Genomic DNA, 20,112 nt, shown 5'->3' with positions numbered 1-20,112 from the left:
ATCTGCAGCTAAAATGATTTGCTCCAGGTCTGACTCCCTAATACACAGATATAACAAACCCCATTCACTTACGTGTGTGTGTGTGTATGTGTGTGTGTGTGTGTGTGTGTGTGTGTGTCTGCAAATTATTATTCTGTAGAAATTGTCACACACAGGTCTGACTCCCTAATACACAGATATAACAAACCCCATTCACTTACGTGTGTGTGTGTATGTGTGTGTGTGTCTGTGTGTGTGTGTGTGTGTGTGTGTGTGTGTGTGTGTGTGTGTGTGTGTGCAAATTATTATTCTTTAGATATTGTATATGAAACTGAGGTACAATTTTTTTTGGAGTACGAGTAAGGCTTTACACAAAAATGTCAAATATTAGCAATATATATCTGTCTGCACTGTAAAAAAGGATAAAACCGTATTTCACAAAACTTGCAATAAGCGTAGAATTTACAGTGAAAAAACTGTAATTAGTTTTACAGAGTAAGACCTTAAATTTAACAGTTAAAAACATATGAAAATATGGTTTATTGCAGTAAAATTAACAATATACTGTATAAGCAGTGTTACTATAAAAATGTCCGTAGTTTTAACGGTGAAAAACTGTAAAGTGGCAACGGTAAAAAACTGTAAACTATAAAATATGAAATTACTGTTGAATTAACAGTTAAATACTGTTAATGTAAATACAAGAAAATATGATATTTTTGCATTATTTATTTGTTAAAACCTCAGTTAAATCCCTTAAATCAACAGTAAAATACCCAAAATAAATAAGCTATTTAGCTAATTATTGTTTGAGAAATTTTTGCAACAATACAACAATTTTTAAATAATTAATTAAACTGTTTAGATTTTTCAGTGGCTCAATAGATGTACAATACGTGCAATTACGTTGCATAATAAAAAGAAACCATATATTTAATAAGCATTTTGTGTTTTAAAGCCATTGGCTAATGGCGTTTGAATTGTCCAATCACAGCAGTCATGACGTTGCATTTTGAGATTTTCAACTGGCGGTGTTTCTCTGAAACAGAAATAGGGAGCAACGTGCAAACCGCGACAACCTTCTGACGTTATAATTTTTCTCACGAAGTCTGTCAGGTAAGCACAACTCATTCTCAAACTCATTCTGTAAAGTTTCATTTCAGCTACAGCTTTTGTGAGGTGAAAGTGTTTTCTTATCTTTAGCGTCATATCTCACATGACGTGAACTTGTTGGCTGTATTGATGGTAAAGTTTTATCTTTTTTTTAATACACAGCCATTCATTCAAGTCATTAGAAATGAACGAATTCACTCTGATTACTTTGATTTAAAATGATTGTGACGCAGTTTAGCAGTCTGCCGTTCCAATGGTGAAGCACTTAAGTAAAGTTTGCCGTATATTCACAGATTCGAGATTCCCGAATCAATAACTCCTGAGCTAAACGCCGTTACTACACAAATAACACCTCTTTTTTTATCGTAGTAATGTAGAGAGGCAGCTACAACCCAATTTTCCTCAATATCAGCTAATAACATAAGTCTCTGCAGGTCTGAGGTAATATGTTCTGCACTGCATACTGCATCGCAGTGAACCTCGCGCCATTTTCAAATGTGTCGCTAGTGATTGCAAACAGTCGTTTTTTAAATACGTAACATTTAAGAGCCATTTTTATCGGCGACATAACAGCTCTACTGCTGCTCTGGCTGCACATGCAGTGGTTGAGGCGGATTTGATTTGTAGTGTTTCACTGCAGTTATCAGTGCCAGGATGTGGCTAGTCTTGTTGCTCACTTAAAGGACCATATTAAGGAAGGCCGTGTAGTTTACTGTCCAGTAAGAGGGTGCAAAAGTGTTTTTCAAATCGTGTCCTCTTTTACTTCTCATATGTCTAGGAAGCACAGGAACTGTTCAGTTAACAGCATTACTGATTCACGTCGGCCTTCTGCATCAGAGATACTGTCAGTTACATCAGAGCAGTGTCCTGCTGACCTGGAATACAGGTGAGTCTGAAGTAAGTGAAATGGGCTCATTTCAAAATTTTGATGATTTGTATTTAAGAAATGTGAGCCTATTTTAATATTAGATGTGAATGTGAGCCTAGTTCAATATTATAATTCTGTAATTGTTCAAAACCTATATAGATTTCTTTGTTCTGTTATTATTTTGAAGAAGGCTTCTAACCGAACAGTTGTGGGTGGATATTGGCTTTATTAAGCAAAATACTGTGGAAATCAGTGGCACCCCAAAACTGTGTGGTTACAAACATTCTACAAATTTTCTTTCTTTGTGTTTAGGGAAAAATTATACAGGTTTCGTTTTACTTGCTGGTGAGTAAAAGATGACATTAACTACTCACTATCATGTCATTCCAAAGCAAGACAAAAGGTATTTAATTGTTTGTTTTTGTCTGTAGGCACCTCATGCTACACATTAAAGGTTTTCATGCTGAGCATCGACCAGAAGATTTCAACTCCACACATTTCTACATTCGTCGCATCAATTTGCATGATGTTTAGCAGTTACTACTGTTTTAACATTCATTACCAGTTTGGAACTTGGTTCTACTCTGGAATTCATACAAAGGTAGGCGTTAAACCATTTTTAACACGTAATTGCACTTTACAGTAATTTCTCATTTGTTAACGTAAGGTAATGTATTCACTAAAATTAACTGACAATGGGAAAACATTTGTAACAGTTCTTTGTACATTGTTTCGGTTAGAAAAATAAAGTCGTTCATTGTTTGCTCATGTTGGATATTTTCATCATTAGTGAACTAAAATTTGTACTGTTAACTTAATATGTACTTGTACTATATTAGTTCATGTAAAAAAAAGTTGTTTTTTTTGTGAAGTAATTTGGTGAACTTTATTCTATCTGTATTTGTGATCAACAAAATGAGTGATTACATTCTTATTTGTAGGTGCTTCTTCAGCATAAATCCAGAGAAGGGAACCAAAGTTGAGTCAAGAAAAAACAAAAAACAGCTTCCAGTAAATCCCAGAGTCCTAACACTCATAGCAGACTTTGCTGATCATGAATGGAGAACAGACTAAGGTTGGACACAATTTATTTGACAGATGTCTGAGGATATCGTTGGCAGTGAGGATGCTTTTCAAATTTATACTTTAAGATGCTTTGAATGTTAAATGACTTGAGAATGTTGAAAATGTGTGAGCTGTCCTCTTAGAAATGTATATTTTACCAATATACTGCTTTGTTCTTATGGTATGTTTGTTACTATACCAGTAATTATTTAAGCAGTGAGTACTTCAAATGTCACTTTTGCATTAATAATTGAATGTCGCTATAATCTCTAAAATAACTTTTTTCTCCTTGTATTTCCTTGATTAACCACATGCCATTTAAGAGCATAGAATACTGTTCAGATTAATGAATGTTGCCTTCTGGTAAAGACTGTAATAATTTAAAATGTTTATTCTGGAATACATTTTCCTGCTGTTTTAAGGAAAAGAATATAGTTGTGATTGTAGATGTTTGGTATTAAAATAAAAGGTACATTTGCTTTCCTTACCAGTTGTGGGTGTTATTGAATGCTGCCAGTTTTTATTGTAAATTTTACAGTTCACTTAAGTATGATGTAAATACTTGCAAGTGAACTGTAAAATTTACAGTAAAAAACCAGCAGCTGTGGTTGTCAGTAATCTACCAGAAATCTACCGTAAAAAATACAAATTTTCTTTGTACCGTAAACGAATAAACATTTCGACTGTAATTTTTACGGTAGATTTCTGGCAACCACAGCTGCCAGTTTTTTACCGTAAATTTTACGGGATTTTTTTTACAGTGTGGTTTGACTTGGAATTCAAGATAAACACAGTGGTAAAAGTTTAGGTATGATTGTGTGCTTTTGTTTGTGCTGATCAGTAATATGCACTATGGTCTGTATCATTTCCTTTACCTGATGTAGCATTCCTGAGCATTTTCTGCTGTAACGTAGCAAACAGAAGAGATTAGCAAGAAAAGCCAACATCAGATCACTCCAAGGTCTGAGTCTGACATTCTAAATGTGACACATGGGCAGAAAATCAAAAGGTCACAGAAAAGACACATAATTTTAAATATAGCATTTTAGAATGTAAAATAATTGTTATTATTTAATATTGAGTTTCATATACAGGAAGTATATGAGATGCTAACGCTAGATGTAGATACCAAGCTTTTATGAGACGTTTCATGTCTTATTTCATTTGCCAGTTTCTGTATGTTTGCTTTTATTACAGCCAAAATTCATGTTTTGCGGAATAACTCCAAGAGACCAGAGCACAGGAGATTCCCTTGCAATTTAATAGATATGGAGCATTTTCTCTCTCTCTCTCTCTCTCTCTCTCTCTCTCTCTCTCTCTCATTTTCTACCGCTTATCCGAACTACCTCGGGTCACGGGGAACCTGTGCCTATCTCAGGCGTCATCGGGCATCAAGGCAGGATACACCCTGGACGGAGTGCCAACCCATCGCAGGGCACACACACACTCTCATTCACTCACGCAATCACACACTACAGACAATTTTCCAGAGATGCCAATCAACCTACCATGCATGTCTTTGGACCGGGGAGGAAACCGGAGTACCCGGAGGAAACCCCCGAGGCACGGGGAGAACATGCAAACTCCACACACACAAGGCAGAGGCGGGAATCGAACCCCCAACCCTGGAGGTGTGAGGCTAACGTGCTAAACACTAAGCCACCGTGCCCCCCTATGGAGCATTTTTGTGGAATAAAATTTTAAAATCAAGATGTTTAACGTTAATAGACTCTTATCTAAGCTTCTCACCCCTCACCCCACCTCCTCACTAATTACCCTCCCTACAGTATACCTGGATATATAGTGACTTTGTGCTTGCTGTCTGCTGAGGCCTTGTCTTGTGTCTCCTGGTTTCTTCTGTTTATTTTGTGATTGTTATTATGCATTTTTATTTGCCTAGTCTTACCTAATGTTTGTAGTTTTGTTGTTTTCTTAATAAATCCCATTTTTTCCCCCATATTATCACAGTATTTGGTCTGGATTTTGTATCCATAGAGGCACCCATTTCTGACATAAAATGAGTGATGTATTAGAAGTTGCTTTAACAAAGTATCAGTGAAGACGTGTGAATAACTTTGCAACCCAATTATTTAGTTATCTACCTTGGGTGCAATAATAACATTAAAGGTGGAAAAGGATCCAGCATAATTTAGCCTGGTGTCATTTTATTTACATCATGGCATTTAAAAAGCAGTTTGTAGACTTTTAAAATCCACTGTAAATACAGAGGATACAGAAAAGCTTCATTAACACCTTCGTCACCCCCTCACTTCCACCTCCATCTTCTTCTTACACTTTCCAACACACTGAATATATAAACACTGCAGCAGACACCTCACAGCACTATTACCAAGCCACAACAGAAGCTAACTTGGAGCATCTCAGAGAGCAGAAGTAGGTTTGATGTCACCATTTACAAATGAAAATAAAAACATTTGTGTTTAAAAAAAACGATTTGGTTTTTCTTTAACTTTTCAATAGGGAATATATTGTCCCTAGTAGGCAAATTAAAGTAAATAGCTATGAAACACTAGAAATTCTTCAAGCCCTGAGTGTTTACTTCCAAATGAGCTTCATATTAACTACCACTGTGGAGTGAACATGACAAAGACATTTAACGCTGATGATGGAAACCGAAAACAGGTGCAAATAAAAAACTAGGCTGCAATGCTACATTTATCCCAGATGGAGGCACTAGTTGTCTATATCGCTTCTTAAAAAAAACACAAGAATTCAATTCGTCCCCTTGCATGATTTATAGCTGATTTAAAGAATTATTATTCCTTGTCTTGTATATGTGAATGTCTTCTGGGTTTGTGTAATCTTTAATTGTCGTTTATGTTTAGTCATATCAATTCAGGCATGAGGTTAAATTAAATCGATGTATTAAAGTCAAGATGTGAGATTTCATTACAGATCTGGTAACATTCAGCCTCAGGTCTCTTGTGCATTTAATACCCACATATCATAAAGCAAATCTGAACCTCTCAGCCTACAGGCCAAAAGCAAATGGTGCCTATAAACCTTCTCAGTGAGGTGCTGCCAACAAAGCAAAGAAGAGAATGATGAGCGTCTCTGCTTAGTTGGCGTTATGAGGTTGTTTGTGAAATGCGCTGGCGTCGACAAACATAAGTGTCACTAGCACTAAATCAACAGGTTTCTCTCGAGTAATTCTAAGCTCTTGGGTTATTGAGTCCTCTAAACAAGATAGAAAACTGAATCAGGGATTTCCATGACAACAGCCTCAGTCTCATTTAAAGGTGTAGAGCTCTGAGTGGTGGGGGGGCACGGTGACTTAGTGGTTAGCACGTTCGCCTCACACCTCCAGGGTTGGGGGTTCGATTCCCGCCTCCACCTTGTGTGTGTGGAGTTTGCATGTTCTCCCCGTGCCTCGGGGGTTTCCTCCGGGTACTCCGGTTTCCTCCCCCGGTCCAAAGACATGCATGGTAGGTTGATTGGCATCTCTGGAAAGTTGTCCGTAGTGTGTGAGTGTGTGAGTGAATGAGAGTGTGTGTGCCCTGTGATGGGTTGGCACCCCGTCCAGGGTGTATCCTGCCTCGATGCCCGATGACGCCTGAGGCACAGGCTCCCCGTGACCCGAATAGTTCGGATAAGCGGTAGAAAATGAATGAATGAATGAATGAATGAATGAATGAGCTCTGAGTGGTCACTTGTTGCTCCGAATAAAGTCTGAAGTAGACAGAGGACCAGAAGAGATGAATTGATGTAATACAAATCAAGGAGCACTTTAATTCCTTGTGTGATCCTGTTCAATCCTCTCAACACACAACAGAGGAACAGAAGTTAGTTTCTGTTTGTGTATGAGGATTACAGACCAACATAACAACAATACGAGTTTGCCGGCTTCGTTTACTTTATGTAATTACATATATTATATTTATTACAAGGATTTGTTCTCTTCACTCCACTTGACACTCTATTGTAGAGCTTGGCATTTTTCCATGCAGCTGGCATAACCTGATCCAGCAGAATAACTATTAGTCAAGTCCTTCATATGTTGGATCAGGTGTATGGGAGTACACTTCAAGCTGTGCATGGCAGTGTGCCATTATTCTGTTCAACTGCAAGATATTAACGTTTAAATCAGGAGTTCACAATCTTTAGGACTTATCTTAGTGCAAATATTTTTCTGATAGCAAAATACATGTACTGTTGTGTTTACATACTGCTTATTAGGCTCTTTCATGCATTTTGAATTCATTCATTCATTCATTTTCTACCGCTTATCCGAAGTACCTCGGGTCACGGGGAGCCTGTGCCTATCTCAGGCGTCATCGGGCATCAAGGCAGCATTTTGAATTTAGTTCAACTCAATTTTATTTATATAGCGCTTTTAACAATGGACATTGTCTTAAAGTAGCTTTAAAGAAAACAAAAAATTTAGTACAAAAGGTTTATTATAAAAACATTCATATTATACAAAAGTTCAATATTAATGTTATATTATGTTATATTAATGTTATAAGTGACTTATATTTAAATGTGTTTGTATTTATCCCTATTGAACAAGCCTGAGGTGACTTAGGTGACTGAGGTGAGGAAAAACTCCATTAGATGGAAGAGGAAGAAATCTTGAGAGGAACCTGAAGGCTGTGTTTTCACCCCAAAATAAAAAATGTTATTAGGTTTTTTTTTTCATTCATTCATTTTCTACCGCTTATCCGAACTACCTCGGGTCACGGGGAGCCTGTGCCTATCTCAGGCGTCATCGGGCATCAAGGCAAGATACACCCTGGACTCAGTGCCAACCCATCACAGGGCACACACACACTCTTATTAGGTTTTTATTTATTTAAACTCTTATGTACACTTACATACACTGCTATTTCCCTGAGCCTCTGTCTCCAACGTGTCTATGTGCATCGCCAATTAAAAACATACCCTGGGTTTTCCAATTTCATTTAATTGTCAATTGTGTACAAGCTCATGCTCAGACTCCAGCAGACTGAAATGGAATGTTCCACATTGACTGACTATAATCAAATTCAAAGAGTTACTGCTTTCTGGGATTTAGTTGACATTTGATCAGATGCTATTGATAATCTAACCAGATACCAAACTGTTTTTGCAATCCCTCTGCAGTCATCTTTTTAATGAACAAACTCTTATTAGTGTCAACAAAACAAGGTTTTATTTCTTTGGACCTGAGACTTTATTTCCTGTTTGACTTATTGAGTGAGTAATGCATATGTTGACTGTGTGTGTTGTGCCAGAATGAACGTTCTTTAAGAAACCTCTAATTAAATTATGGAGCAGCATGAGTTATCAGTGCTCATCATCGAGCTTGCTCGCACCCTCTTAATTATACAGATTATGAGAGCAAGTGTGCCAACATACACACATACAGTAGAGTTCCTCAAAATGTATACCATTTCTCTCTCTCTCTCTCTCTCTCTCTCTCTCTCTCTCTCTCTCTCTCTCTCTCTCTCTCTCTCTCTCTCTATCATTCTGTCAACCCGGTTCCTGTCACATGTGCACCATTTCAAATTAAATAATTAATTTTGTTGAAAATGAGAAAAACACCTGCTGCTTGAGGAGGAGACATATTGTATGGTTCTACTTATAAACATCTTGTTGAATTGATAATTTATTATTTATTTGTTACTCACAGAGTTTTTGAGTTTCATCAGTGTCAGTTTCTTTAACCATATGACTGGTTTTGGATCTATGTTTTTTGCTGAAGCACTGGGTTGTGTTAAAATCTCAAGAATTCTGCTTCACTTTATCGCTTCACAACACACTAACTACATCAGTGTCACTGGTGTACTTAGAAAAAGCCATCAGCCAAATAATATCTTTGCATCAATTAATGTGTATAGAAAGAGATGGACTATGCTCAATAAATGGTATATTGAACGCAAAGGCAAAGTATTCTGAAACATGCTAAACATGTCTTGCTTGAAATATTTGTGATGTGACTGGCGCCAATTTGCTGGTTGAATATTTTGATTGTTCCTGTGAGAAGTTAGCAGTTATCTGATATGCTGCTGGCATCACAGGGGGATATTGCTATTTTCAGATTTCACTGATCCGTGAAAACAATCAGGTTTTACTCCTAAAAAATAAAACAAAGCAAGAGCTTAGTTTTTCACTCTCCATTTTCCAGCCATGGAATCATATTAACAACTGATTAGTGGAGACTGAACATGTTGGACTAACTGTGCTGAGTTACAGAGAGAGAGAGAGAGAGAGAGAGAGAGAGAGAGAGAGAGAGAGAGAGAGAGAAAGAGAAAAATGGCTAGCATGATGATGCTGATGGTGGTGTTAATACAGATGATTTAGACCCTGATCTGTTTAAGGAAAAACACCAAAAGTCCCTAAAGTACTCTCTTTAGCACTCTCTTTAAACATAGTAAACATAAAGCAAGGGTTAAATCCCACTTGTGTATCACAGGTTAGCATTGTGATCCATTTCTATGGAAATAAAGCTTTAAGTCAGAATTTTGTTAAATAAGAAATCTTGTCCTGTCATTAAGCATTTTTTTATTTTTTTACCCCAGATTGCTTTGTGTTCAGTTGTGTAGTTCTTGGTTCTTTTGGCTAGGGTTCTGTTACATTGATCTATTGCCTTGCTTATTACCCTTGGGGTCCCAAGCATAGCAGTCAGTCTTAAATGTTATCTGTTTGCAAGTGACATGTAGGTCAAACAGACACAGCCATATCATTCCCTGATTGCTATTCTGTTGCCTTTAAAATACATAACTGCCCTTTTTTTGTTTTCTTTTCAACAGTCCCTAAAGTGCATATTAAACTTGGACTGCATCCTGCATGTGTTTATGCTCATAATCATCCATCTTCCTCTTGGGAGGTTTCTTGCTAAGTTCACCCTGGAAAATTTCTAAATATCTTGTCATGGAAAATGAACTATTGTTTGGAATATTGACCCACGAGTCCCCAGTTTTAGCTAATCCAAGCATTTAAGGGGAGAAACAATGTGTACACAGAGTGACAGAAAAGAGTGTGATAAAGAGTGTGAGTAATTGAGAGAGAGAGAGAGAGAGAGAGAGAGAGAGAGAGAGAGAGAGAGAGGGAGAGAGAAGAGTGCTGCAATAATTATTCTCTCATATACTGGAGGTGTTTGTTGTTGATGTTTGTCCCCAGATGCCAAAGCAAAGTCTTTTCAGTTATCCAAACTGTTTTTTTTTCTCATTTGGCCAGTCTCATCTGTAGAGCATAATGACCCACATCTACCACCTGCCTAAAGAAAATCCCAGAGATCAATGCATCTGTGCTCACAGTGCATCTGTGCTCACAGAGAAGGAAGAAACATCTCATCTCTCTCAAATGAGGTACAATTTCTTAACAACATTTTGTTATGAACTAATGACACACAACATAGTTTTGGATCAAAGTTCATATGACATTGTGTATTATAGCATCAAAGCAAGTAAGGCTGAACACCAAACACCATAAAAAAAAAAAAAAAACAACAAGTAAAGAAATCCAAAAACTTCCCTAAGGATTTGGGTTTCTCTTATTTTTCCCTGATAATGAAAAACAGGTGCTTTCAGAGAAGATGAGCACTGCTGGTAGTAATAAAGCAGCAACATCAAGCACTACTAAGTGCCCTCAGAGGAGGTGTGAGCAAAGCATGGGATACCTAGCATGGCAAGATGCTGCTAATGCATGTGTAAATGCATCAAGGACAAAGGCAGACAGCTCATATCAGCTCCCACTTATAAGGAGTCTAATATATATACAGTAGCATAGTGTGGTTGAAATGGGAATGAGGGCTTCGGTTTTTGCAGATGATGAAGACAGGTTGAAAACTGCAGACCTTTGATATTATGTGCGCACACAAACACAATTTGGAGGAAAGTGATGCCACTTTAGAAAATTGTGAATTGCTGACTTTAAGGGCTACTCATAAAGATCTGAATGCTAAGTTCAAAGGCTTAGCGTTTCCGTTTAATTTCCTTCTGCTTCTGTCAAGATCTCCATCATACTGTTTGACTCTTTAGCCTTTGTAGCACTTGATCAAAAATTTGAAACAAGAAACAAAAATTTGAATGGCTTGATATGAATCTACATACAGTATGTCCAATGCTACTCCAAGTCTTTAACTTAATGGCTTGGAGATGTCGAAATATAAAAGCAATACAATGTCATTTTTATTATCTATACTCTATATACATCGAGCATTCCAAATATCTTCATATGTGTTAGAATTCTGTAGCCAGGTTATGCTAACATGCTTTAAAACACTCACCATTTTATGTTTATATGCATTGTCTGAGTTATGTAAGTAAACATGACATATTTATAGCTCAAAATCGATCATTGTCATCTGACGTCATCATATGTCGGATCTGTAGGCATTTATTTTTTATGAACTGCCATTTTTCATTTTCAAATTGAAAATATTTTTCAGAATTTTTTTCATTCTCACCTTTAGAGATCCATTCTGATACAAACACTTAGACCTTGGTGCAGAAGTTTGTGTGGTTAAAATACTCCTCAAAGTAAAAAAAGATTCTCAATGAGGTACCTTTGAAAAGGTCACTCAAACAGCCAACACTCATTATACGATTATCCCAGCAGGGTATCAGCTATAAAGCTTGTTTTTTTTTTAATTTAGGCAAGCTTCATACCTTCTCCTTCCACACTGTTTGCAGCTTTAATACATTCTGACAAGATGTTTACTCTAATAAGACTGTCGGCATATTCAATATTTTCAAACAATTTTTACCAAACGCTTCATTAAGCCACAAACAAACTGTCAAAACTTTGATAGTCTATTATCTGATAAGCGTCTGATGGTTATTTAAAAAGGTGTGATTGTAATAAATAGGGCATGTCATAATTAGCATTGTAGTTGTCCTGGAAATGTGTATTAACCATCTGCCATACAAAATACACAGCCGAGATGAGGAACGTGCTGTGAATTCGTTTACAATAGAGTCTCAAGAGTGGATGCAGAGTAGGTTAAGGTCACATCACAGAACCTCCAGGCATGGAATGAAGTGTCCTCTGGTCAGCGCTAGATTGCATATTTAAAGCACCTCTTTCATTCAACATGCAATGGAATAAAAAGGGAATCTTCAAAGTACATGGTGATATCAAACCCATTTTTGCTCTCTAAGATGCTCAAACTGCTTGTTCATAAGCATCTAAAATTTTGTTAAAGGTTATCGAAACGAGGGGGACATGGTGGCTTAGTGGTTAGCACATTCACCTCACACCTCCAGGGTTGGGGGTTCAATTCCCGCCTCCGCCTTGCGTGTGTGGAGTTTGCATGTTCTCCCCGTGCCTCAAGGGTTTCCTCCGGGTACTCCGGTTTCCTCCCCCGGTCCAAAGACATGCATGGTAGGTTGATTGGCATCTTTGGAAAATTGTCCGTAGTGTGTGATTGCGTGAGTGAATGAGAGTGTGTGTGTATGCCCTGCGATGGGTTGGCACGCCGTCCAGGGTGTATCCTGCCTTGATGCCCAATGACGCCTGAGATAGGCACAGGCTCCCCGTGACCCGAGGTAGTTCGGATAAGCGGTAGAAAATGAGTGGAGTTATCGAAACGAACGTAAAAACATCTCCCATTTAAAGCCAACAGTGTCCTGACTCATTTTATATCAGACCTGCGGCAAAAGTATAATTCTTTTGTTTATACTGACTGAAAATGTCCCGGTCCATTTCCATTCCACCGGTTAAACGGAATACCAGTTAATTTTTCAAAAAATACGGTGGTAAAACATTCATGCCTATATGGATGACTAAAACCTGTCTGGGCGAGTATGATTTTCCCACACAGTAAATGTCAGGCTATAAATAAATGATTGTATAGCTACATACAGTATGTACCATATCAAAATGGACATAAATCAAATCAAATGCAAGCTGTCAAAATGTCTGAAATGTTCTTACAGCACATTTTCAATGAAAATTTTATTTCCACTTTTGGAGGATCTTGACCTATTGTTGAGATATACACCCGAGATAGACACTTCAGGAGATTTCAAATGTATGTATAGTACAAAAAAATATCTAAACTTTTTCTCCAAGGGTTTCCACAGGCCACTAGACATTTTTCTTGCTCTTGTATCTATGTTGTTGTTGGCTATATTAGACATTCCTTTTTTTAAAAAAAAAAAAAAAGACCCAAAAAAGATGATTTGTTACTTCTTTAAGTGATTTGTTAACCAAGAGTATTTGGGAGTGACTTATTCAGATCCTGGGTTTGAGATCAATGTTGCATGTCAGATACAAATAACTGTGTTTTGTTTATTTCATCATAAAAAGTGAATTGCCAATAAATACAAAAGCTATCTTCTGATATAGAAAAGGATATCTCATAATAATAAAAAAAGTGTCAACTTAGACTGATTATTTGGCAAGTTGTTTAAAAAGAGGTCTTGGTTTTATGATGAGCAGCATAAGTAAAATACAGCCAAATATCTGACCTCTAAAAATATGCAATTATTTTCATCATTTAATGAATTCACTCGGGTATGACATTTTGACGCACTGGAGGAAGAGCAGAAACGTCATTGACTTTCTGTTCCAGTATTATAGTCTTTGACTAGTTATAAGTGATAGTGAATACCAACGTGCTGAGCCTGAATAAAATCCATCCATTCAGCCGATCATTTATGGAGGCCATAGTTGTGCATGCAATATTAAAATCCTGTGTTGCACCAAACAATTGTTAATCATTTGGAAAATTGGTGCCAATAAATCTGGTTATATTCGACATGTGACATTATGGACAAATCAATTAGATGCAATTGAAGAGAATCTCGTGCTGCAAGGGGGGGGCATTATTGATCTGAAAGCTATTAATTGTGTTTCACTTTCCTTATTTATATAATTAGTCTCCTTGGGGTCAAAATCTCTTTCATGAGAAGCTTGTTAACATGAAAACAGATATATACAATCACATCCCAAACACACATTACAACATGCACTGCATAGACAAGCGGGTAATAAAATTATTCAAATTAGTTAAACCTGGAGATACAAAGATCCCAAAAACTTCCTACAGCTCAAACAGTAATAAAATTGTTTTATCATTGTGATCCTTTTCATTTGATGAAATTGTTGATGAAGAGAGAAAGAGAGAGAGGGAATAATGTATTCCCTTATAGGCAATCGTTGTTATGAAATATTAATTTCTTATTGAGACACTGTCTTTGTTCCGCTCATGCGTGTTTATGACTTTCTTCACACAAAAGATCTGCAATAATTCAGTACATTTTTTTTTGCTTGATTTTCATGTTATACATTCAACATTTAGGTCTCTGGAGCCTCAAGGCAAATCTGAACAGAGGATTGGGGTTAAAGTAGTAAAGAAATCTTATGAAATGAAATTGTCCATGTCTTGGATCCGTGTGTCTGAAATGTTCATGACATGAGCTTACTCTGTGTCTGACAGAGTTGTTTACATCTTTAGTTTGTACTTTGTCCCCAGTAGGACAATCCAAGAAAAGCTTAGAGCTCCTCCTTCGTTTTATGGACCTGAAGGCGTCTGACGCTGTCAAAGGTCAACATAAGCTTGTAAAAACAATAAATAAATAAAAAGGCTGAACTACAGGATTTGTCATTTATCTAAATAACAGGACTAAAATGTATGTCATTAGATAATTCCACGTGACGTGAGAGAAGAGCAGGAAAGCCCCTAACCACTTTTGCGCTCCTCGATGACTCTGTGCGTTTTGGAGACAGGTACGGCTAAATTTTACGCATACAGAACACACTTCAGCAGCAGCACACACACACACGCACAGATATGCCATGCTTACTGAAACATAATACACATTATCTAGTGCACCTTAGTCTGTCTTTAGCACGCGCATTAGACGTGGATCGGCTTTCCTTCTGCTAGATCTCCAACATTGGGATAGTTTACAAGAAAAGGAAAATGCAAGTATTTTGATAATTTTTATTTTCACTTGGTTAAGGACATAATCCGACCTGTGTTCTTTCAAGTGGAATAAACTACGCCAGGGAGCATGGTTTTATTCAGGAACGAAACGCTGTGGTCTGAGGATCAGCTGGACGCGAACCACACGGACAACGAGCCTCTCAGTCCGGAGGTGGTGATCGTCCCGGTTATATTCGGATGCATCTTTTTCTTAGGGATTGTCGGGAACACTTTGGTGATGGTGGTCATCGGGAGGATCAAGTCGAGGCGCTCTAGAAGCACCACTAACATTTTCATCCTAAACCTCAGCATAGCGGACCTTTCTTTCCTCCTCTTCTGCGTGCCTTTCCAAGCCACCATTTACTCGCTCCCCGAGTGGGTTTTCGGCGCCTTCCTGTGCAAGTTCGTGCACTACGTCTTCACGCTGAGCATGCTGGTGAGCATCTTCACGCTCGTCGCTATGTCCGTGGACAGGTACGTGGCCGTGGTGCTTTCTAAGAAGTCTCCGTGCATACGGAACCGCAGGAACGCGCTCGCCGGGGTGTGTGTTATCTGGGCTCTGTCGTTCGTCTTCGCTGTGCCAGTGGCGCAGCATCAGATTCTGACTAATCACCCGGAAGCCCCGAACAGCTCATTCTGCTGGGAGATTTGGCCCGAGCCTGTGGCCAGACGCACGTACAAAGTGACCATTCTGGTCATTGGGTATCTGTTACCGCTGCTTTTGATCACATGTTGCTACACCAAGGTAAGTTACCACATTAGTATGAAGCACACTGTCGGTAGTTCAGATAACTTTATTACATAACCTCAAAATTGGAGCGCAATCATTATCCTGCACACCTGGCTCTGATATTTACGTCCTACTGAATAATTAGATTGGAAGGATGTGATTGGGATTGAATTTATCTCAGCAGTAGGTTAATTCTCCCAGCCATAATGTTATCAGAATGGAGAGACTACAGCTTACTAACAACCTCATGGATTTTAACTAAAAGGGTTTCACTCGATATTTTTGAACACGAATATCTCTTACGAGTTTAGATTTGAGTCGTGACGAGCACTGTACATTCTCAGAAATAACTGTACCGGGCTGTAGCTCCAAGAGTATTAAGACACTTTTTTGTGATAATAAAGTAACCTTTTCCTAAAGTCGTGTACCTTTAATTATCTTTTAGAGTAAATCTGTAACTGTAATCCCTAAGGCTAGATGATATACGCGAATTTATTTTAATCGTGTAAAATACAAAGTTTCTAAATATGTAGCTACTCTTGGTTTTAGCCACAACAAAAGTACAGTTTTTTTATTTGAGTGTCAAGTCGGGAAATCCTGTTTTGCCAAATTGCGCGCGTTACGCACAGAAAGCGCAGCCACATCTAAGTCTGACAAGATCTTTGTATCTGATCATATGTGTCAAACATCATGACGCTGAGCCTGAGTCTGAGAGACGTCTTGTTGAATAAAGACAACCAGGTTTTTTTTCACTGAGACTTTACGATGTATTAAAAAAAGTAATTACGCGGTAATTAACCTGCTCAGGATCTGAGGAGAGAAATTCCTCCTCCACACTGTCAAACGCCTGAATATACAGCAGAGCACTTGCTGTTATTGCACCTTATACTGGTTGCACTCAGGAGGTGGGCTTTTCAGCAAAACAGTCCCACTGTTTAGATTACATATCAGGGTTTAAGACAGGACATCACGTTTGTAGAATTACGTCCTAGAGACAACTGTACAAGAAACCTCATATGTATTCATATGATTTGATGTTAACCTAATCATGTATGCAGGGATACAAAAATATAAGATTTTGCAAAAAAATACAAGAATTTGCTACTTAATGTTTTAATATTTCTTTGACATGTCCAGGATTTAATATCAACATACAAAGCCAATATTTTTTGTAATAACTATGTAAATGCAAACTGTCTATTTCATTCAGTTGTCCTTATGCGGTCAGGGACAGTTGTGACACTTGTTGTGCTCTGAATAAGCTTATGGTACATTATCTGAAGTGAAATATAGTTATTCATGAAGGCATGTTTGGGTACAAGCCACTGATGCCTTTTTGGAATCAACCACAAAAAACCGTCATAATTTTCCAAGAATAAACATTGCTGCACAAATGAATTGCTTTAAAATTAATTAATTAAAATTAATAAAGCCTTAAAAATAATGAAATTAAATGTTTCTACGTTTTCAGAAAATTATAGAGAGCAGTAAGCTGTGAAAGCTATCTGTACTAACTGTGACAACCCTTTGCTTTGTTAAAAAAATTAAATCTTATTAAGTCTAAGGGGCAATTTGTGTAGTTTTATAAGAATATTGGCTCATACGCTGAGGATCTTGGAGACAAACTGTTGCACTTCAGCCTTCATTATATCATTATGTTTTTCATCTGAAAAGAAATCTGTTACATAATATGTTGCTTTCTATACTGACAAACATTTTCAGTACCATTTAATCATTTATTTAATAAACAGAAAACAAACTTATATAAATACAGACTCACTAATATAGAAGTCATGGATTAAAAATCTGCAACAGCGTCGGTATTAAAAAATAAATGGTGCCTTTATTAAGATAATAAAAATGACTCACTCATACTTCATACTTTTATTTATTTATTTGTAAGAGGAGAAAAGCTTTATACTTTCTTTTCATTTTAATGAATGAAAGTATGTAGGGCAATGCATAAAAATTTAATTTTAAATTAAAGCAATGAAATCAATCAATCAAATTTTATTTATAGAGCACCTTACAGCAGGCAAAAGGAGCACAAGGTGCTTTCCAGTAAAACAACAATAAAAAATAAAATCAATAAGAACACAATGAACATAAAAAAGCAGTTGAAACAGGGTCTACGTGTTAAAAGCTTGTATGAATAAATGAGTTTTCAACTGCGATTTAAAAACACTCAGCACAGTGATGGATCGTAAGTGTGCCGGAAGTGTGTTCCACAGCTTTGGTCCCTTGATGGCAAATGACCGGCCTCCAAACTTCTCATATTTGTATTTGGGAGTGACCAGAGAGGTATGCCCAGAGGAGCGGAGAGATCTGGCTGGTTGGTAGACCTTTATTAATTCTGTGAGGTAGGCCGGGGCCAGACCATTGATGGCCTTGAACACAAAGAGAAGGACCTTATACTCCACCCTAAACCGCACCGGAAGCCAGTGAAGCGAGTGGAGGACAGGGGTGATGTGTGAGCGTTTGGAGGTATTGGAGAGAAGACGTGCTGCCGCGTTTTGTACCAAATGAAATGAAAATGATAGAGTGAGAGAGAGAGAAAGAGAGAGAGAAAGAGAGAGAGAAAAAGAATAATCTATTCCCTTTTAGACAATTATTTGATATACGTATGAAAAATTCATTTGTTATTGAGCCACTGTCTTTGCTACACTGTCTTTGCGTGCTTATGGCTCTCTTCATGCAAAAGATGTTCTGCAATAATTCAGTACTGAAAAAAAGTTTTTTTCTTGTTTTTAATGTTATACATACAACATTTAGGTCTCTGAATCCTCAAGGAAAATATGAACAGAGAATTAGAGTTAAAGGAGTAAGGATATATTCTGATGACATATATCATGTGAAATTACTACTTTATATATCCCTCATGTTACTGTACAGTAGATGCTAAGGGAAGGGAAAAAGAAAATACATCTCTACAGTTACAATGTAAATAATACAGTTTAAATGACTATGTTTTAATATGGAGTATTTGTGATATATAAAGTATTTAATGTAAAATATAAAATATATGAAGTAAAAAAAAAAAAAGATTGGACTTCAACATACAAACCTAAAAATATAGAAATACACACATGGCCCTGCTCTTTTGACTTCAACTTTGTTTGACACCTTTTTTGTAGTTTAGACATAGAAAATCATTTATTTTTGAAACATGCACTCAGTGGCCACTATAATAGGAACATACCTGTTCATTCATCTAATATTGATGAGCCCATGCCTTCAGTAACCTCAGATTCTTGATCTTATCTGACAGCAGTGGAACCTGATGTCCTCTTCTGCTTTTGTAGCTCATCCACAATGAGGATGGATGTAGTTTGCCTTCTGAGATGCTTATCTGTTCACCACAGTTGTGAAGAGTGGTTACTTAAGTTATTATAGCTTTCTGTTAGCTCCAAAAAGTCTGATCATTCTCCTCTGACTACTCTTATTGAATGACGTGATTGAAAGTGAGCACTTTTGTTGTTGATGTTGTTGCTGTTGTTGTTTTGCCATTTTGTGACCGTTGTGGTTAAAAATCCCAAGAGATCAGCGGTTTCTAAACAAATTGATAGTTAAAATGATGGAATGGTGTTTGATGTGAACATTAACAGTAGCTCTTGACCTGTTTCTGCATGATTTAATGCTGCTGTAACATAATTGTCTGATTGGATAATCAGACAAATGAGCAGGAGGACCGATGTTCTTAATAAAGTTTAATTTGTGTAATATGGAAAATATGACAGGAGAAAAATGCTGGAGTTTATTTTGTGGTTGTTGTTGTTTTTCAAAGGAGCACACACGAAAAAAACCTAATTTAGTTGTAATAGACTCCCTTTGAGGATTAAAAAAATCCATTACCAGGGCCTTTAAACTTCAGACACACATCAAATACAAGGATCATTTAGCTTTATCGCAAGCAGTTAAAGAGTACAACAACATTCTGGCAATTTCAGTGTTTGGTGTTTGTCATGTGAAATGCTATTTTTACAACACACAACCAGTACACATCACTGACTTATGTCTAGTGGTGAGTTTTTTTATTACTTGCAGGCTAAAATAATATGCAGTGATAATTGCGTTGTTAGAAAACAAAAAAGAGTGTTGTGCTGTTATAGGAAAATAATGAATTATTAAGATATGTTAGGCGATTAGTTTCCAATAACAGCACATCTTAAAGTTTTCAGCATTACCAGACACCCTCATTCAGAGGAGCTTACATTTTATTTCATTTTAATATAGCTGAGGGTTAAGGGCCATGTTCAAGGGCTCAGCAGTGGCACCTTGGTGGACCTGGGATTCAAACTGACAAGCTTCTGATCAGTGGCCCAACACCTTATCCCCTAACCTACTACATCCATTAGGATTAGTGTAATTGGCCTACAATTAAGTACATAGTGCCGGATCTCTACATGATGTTCTACAAGAGTGGATTAATTTCAGAAATCTGAAAATGGGCCACAACATGTTGAACCAGCAAACAGCATGTTA

General features: G+C 37.2%; 1 protein-coding gene across 3 annotated transcripts in view; it reads left to right on the top strand.

The window, feature by feature from the left end:
* The first annotated feature begins 14,551 nt into the window (after positions 1-14,551).
* galr1b (galanin receptor 1b) overlaps positions 14,552-20,112 on the top strand; it is a 30,526-nt gene continuing 24,965 nt past the window's right edge. For 2 of the 3 annotated variants that reach the window (XM_060859462.1, XM_060859460.1), the window contains exon 1: positions 14,709-15,645. In XM_060859462.1, coding sequence (XP_060715445.1) covers positions 14,989-15,645 — 657 coding nt within the window. In that variant the 5' untranslated portion in view covers positions 14,709-14,988. The other variant, XM_060859461.1, reaches the window with a different exon arrangement.

The sequence above is a fragment of the Tachysurus vachellii genome, chromosome 23 (assembly GCF_030014155.1).
Source record: "Tachysurus vachellii isolate PV-2020 chromosome 23, HZAU_Pvac_v1, whole genome shotgun sequence".
NCBI lineage: Eukaryota > Metazoa > Chordata > Actinopteri > Siluriformes > Bagridae > Tachysurus > Tachysurus vachellii.
This window is presented reverse-complemented; position numbering and strand designations above follow the sequence as displayed.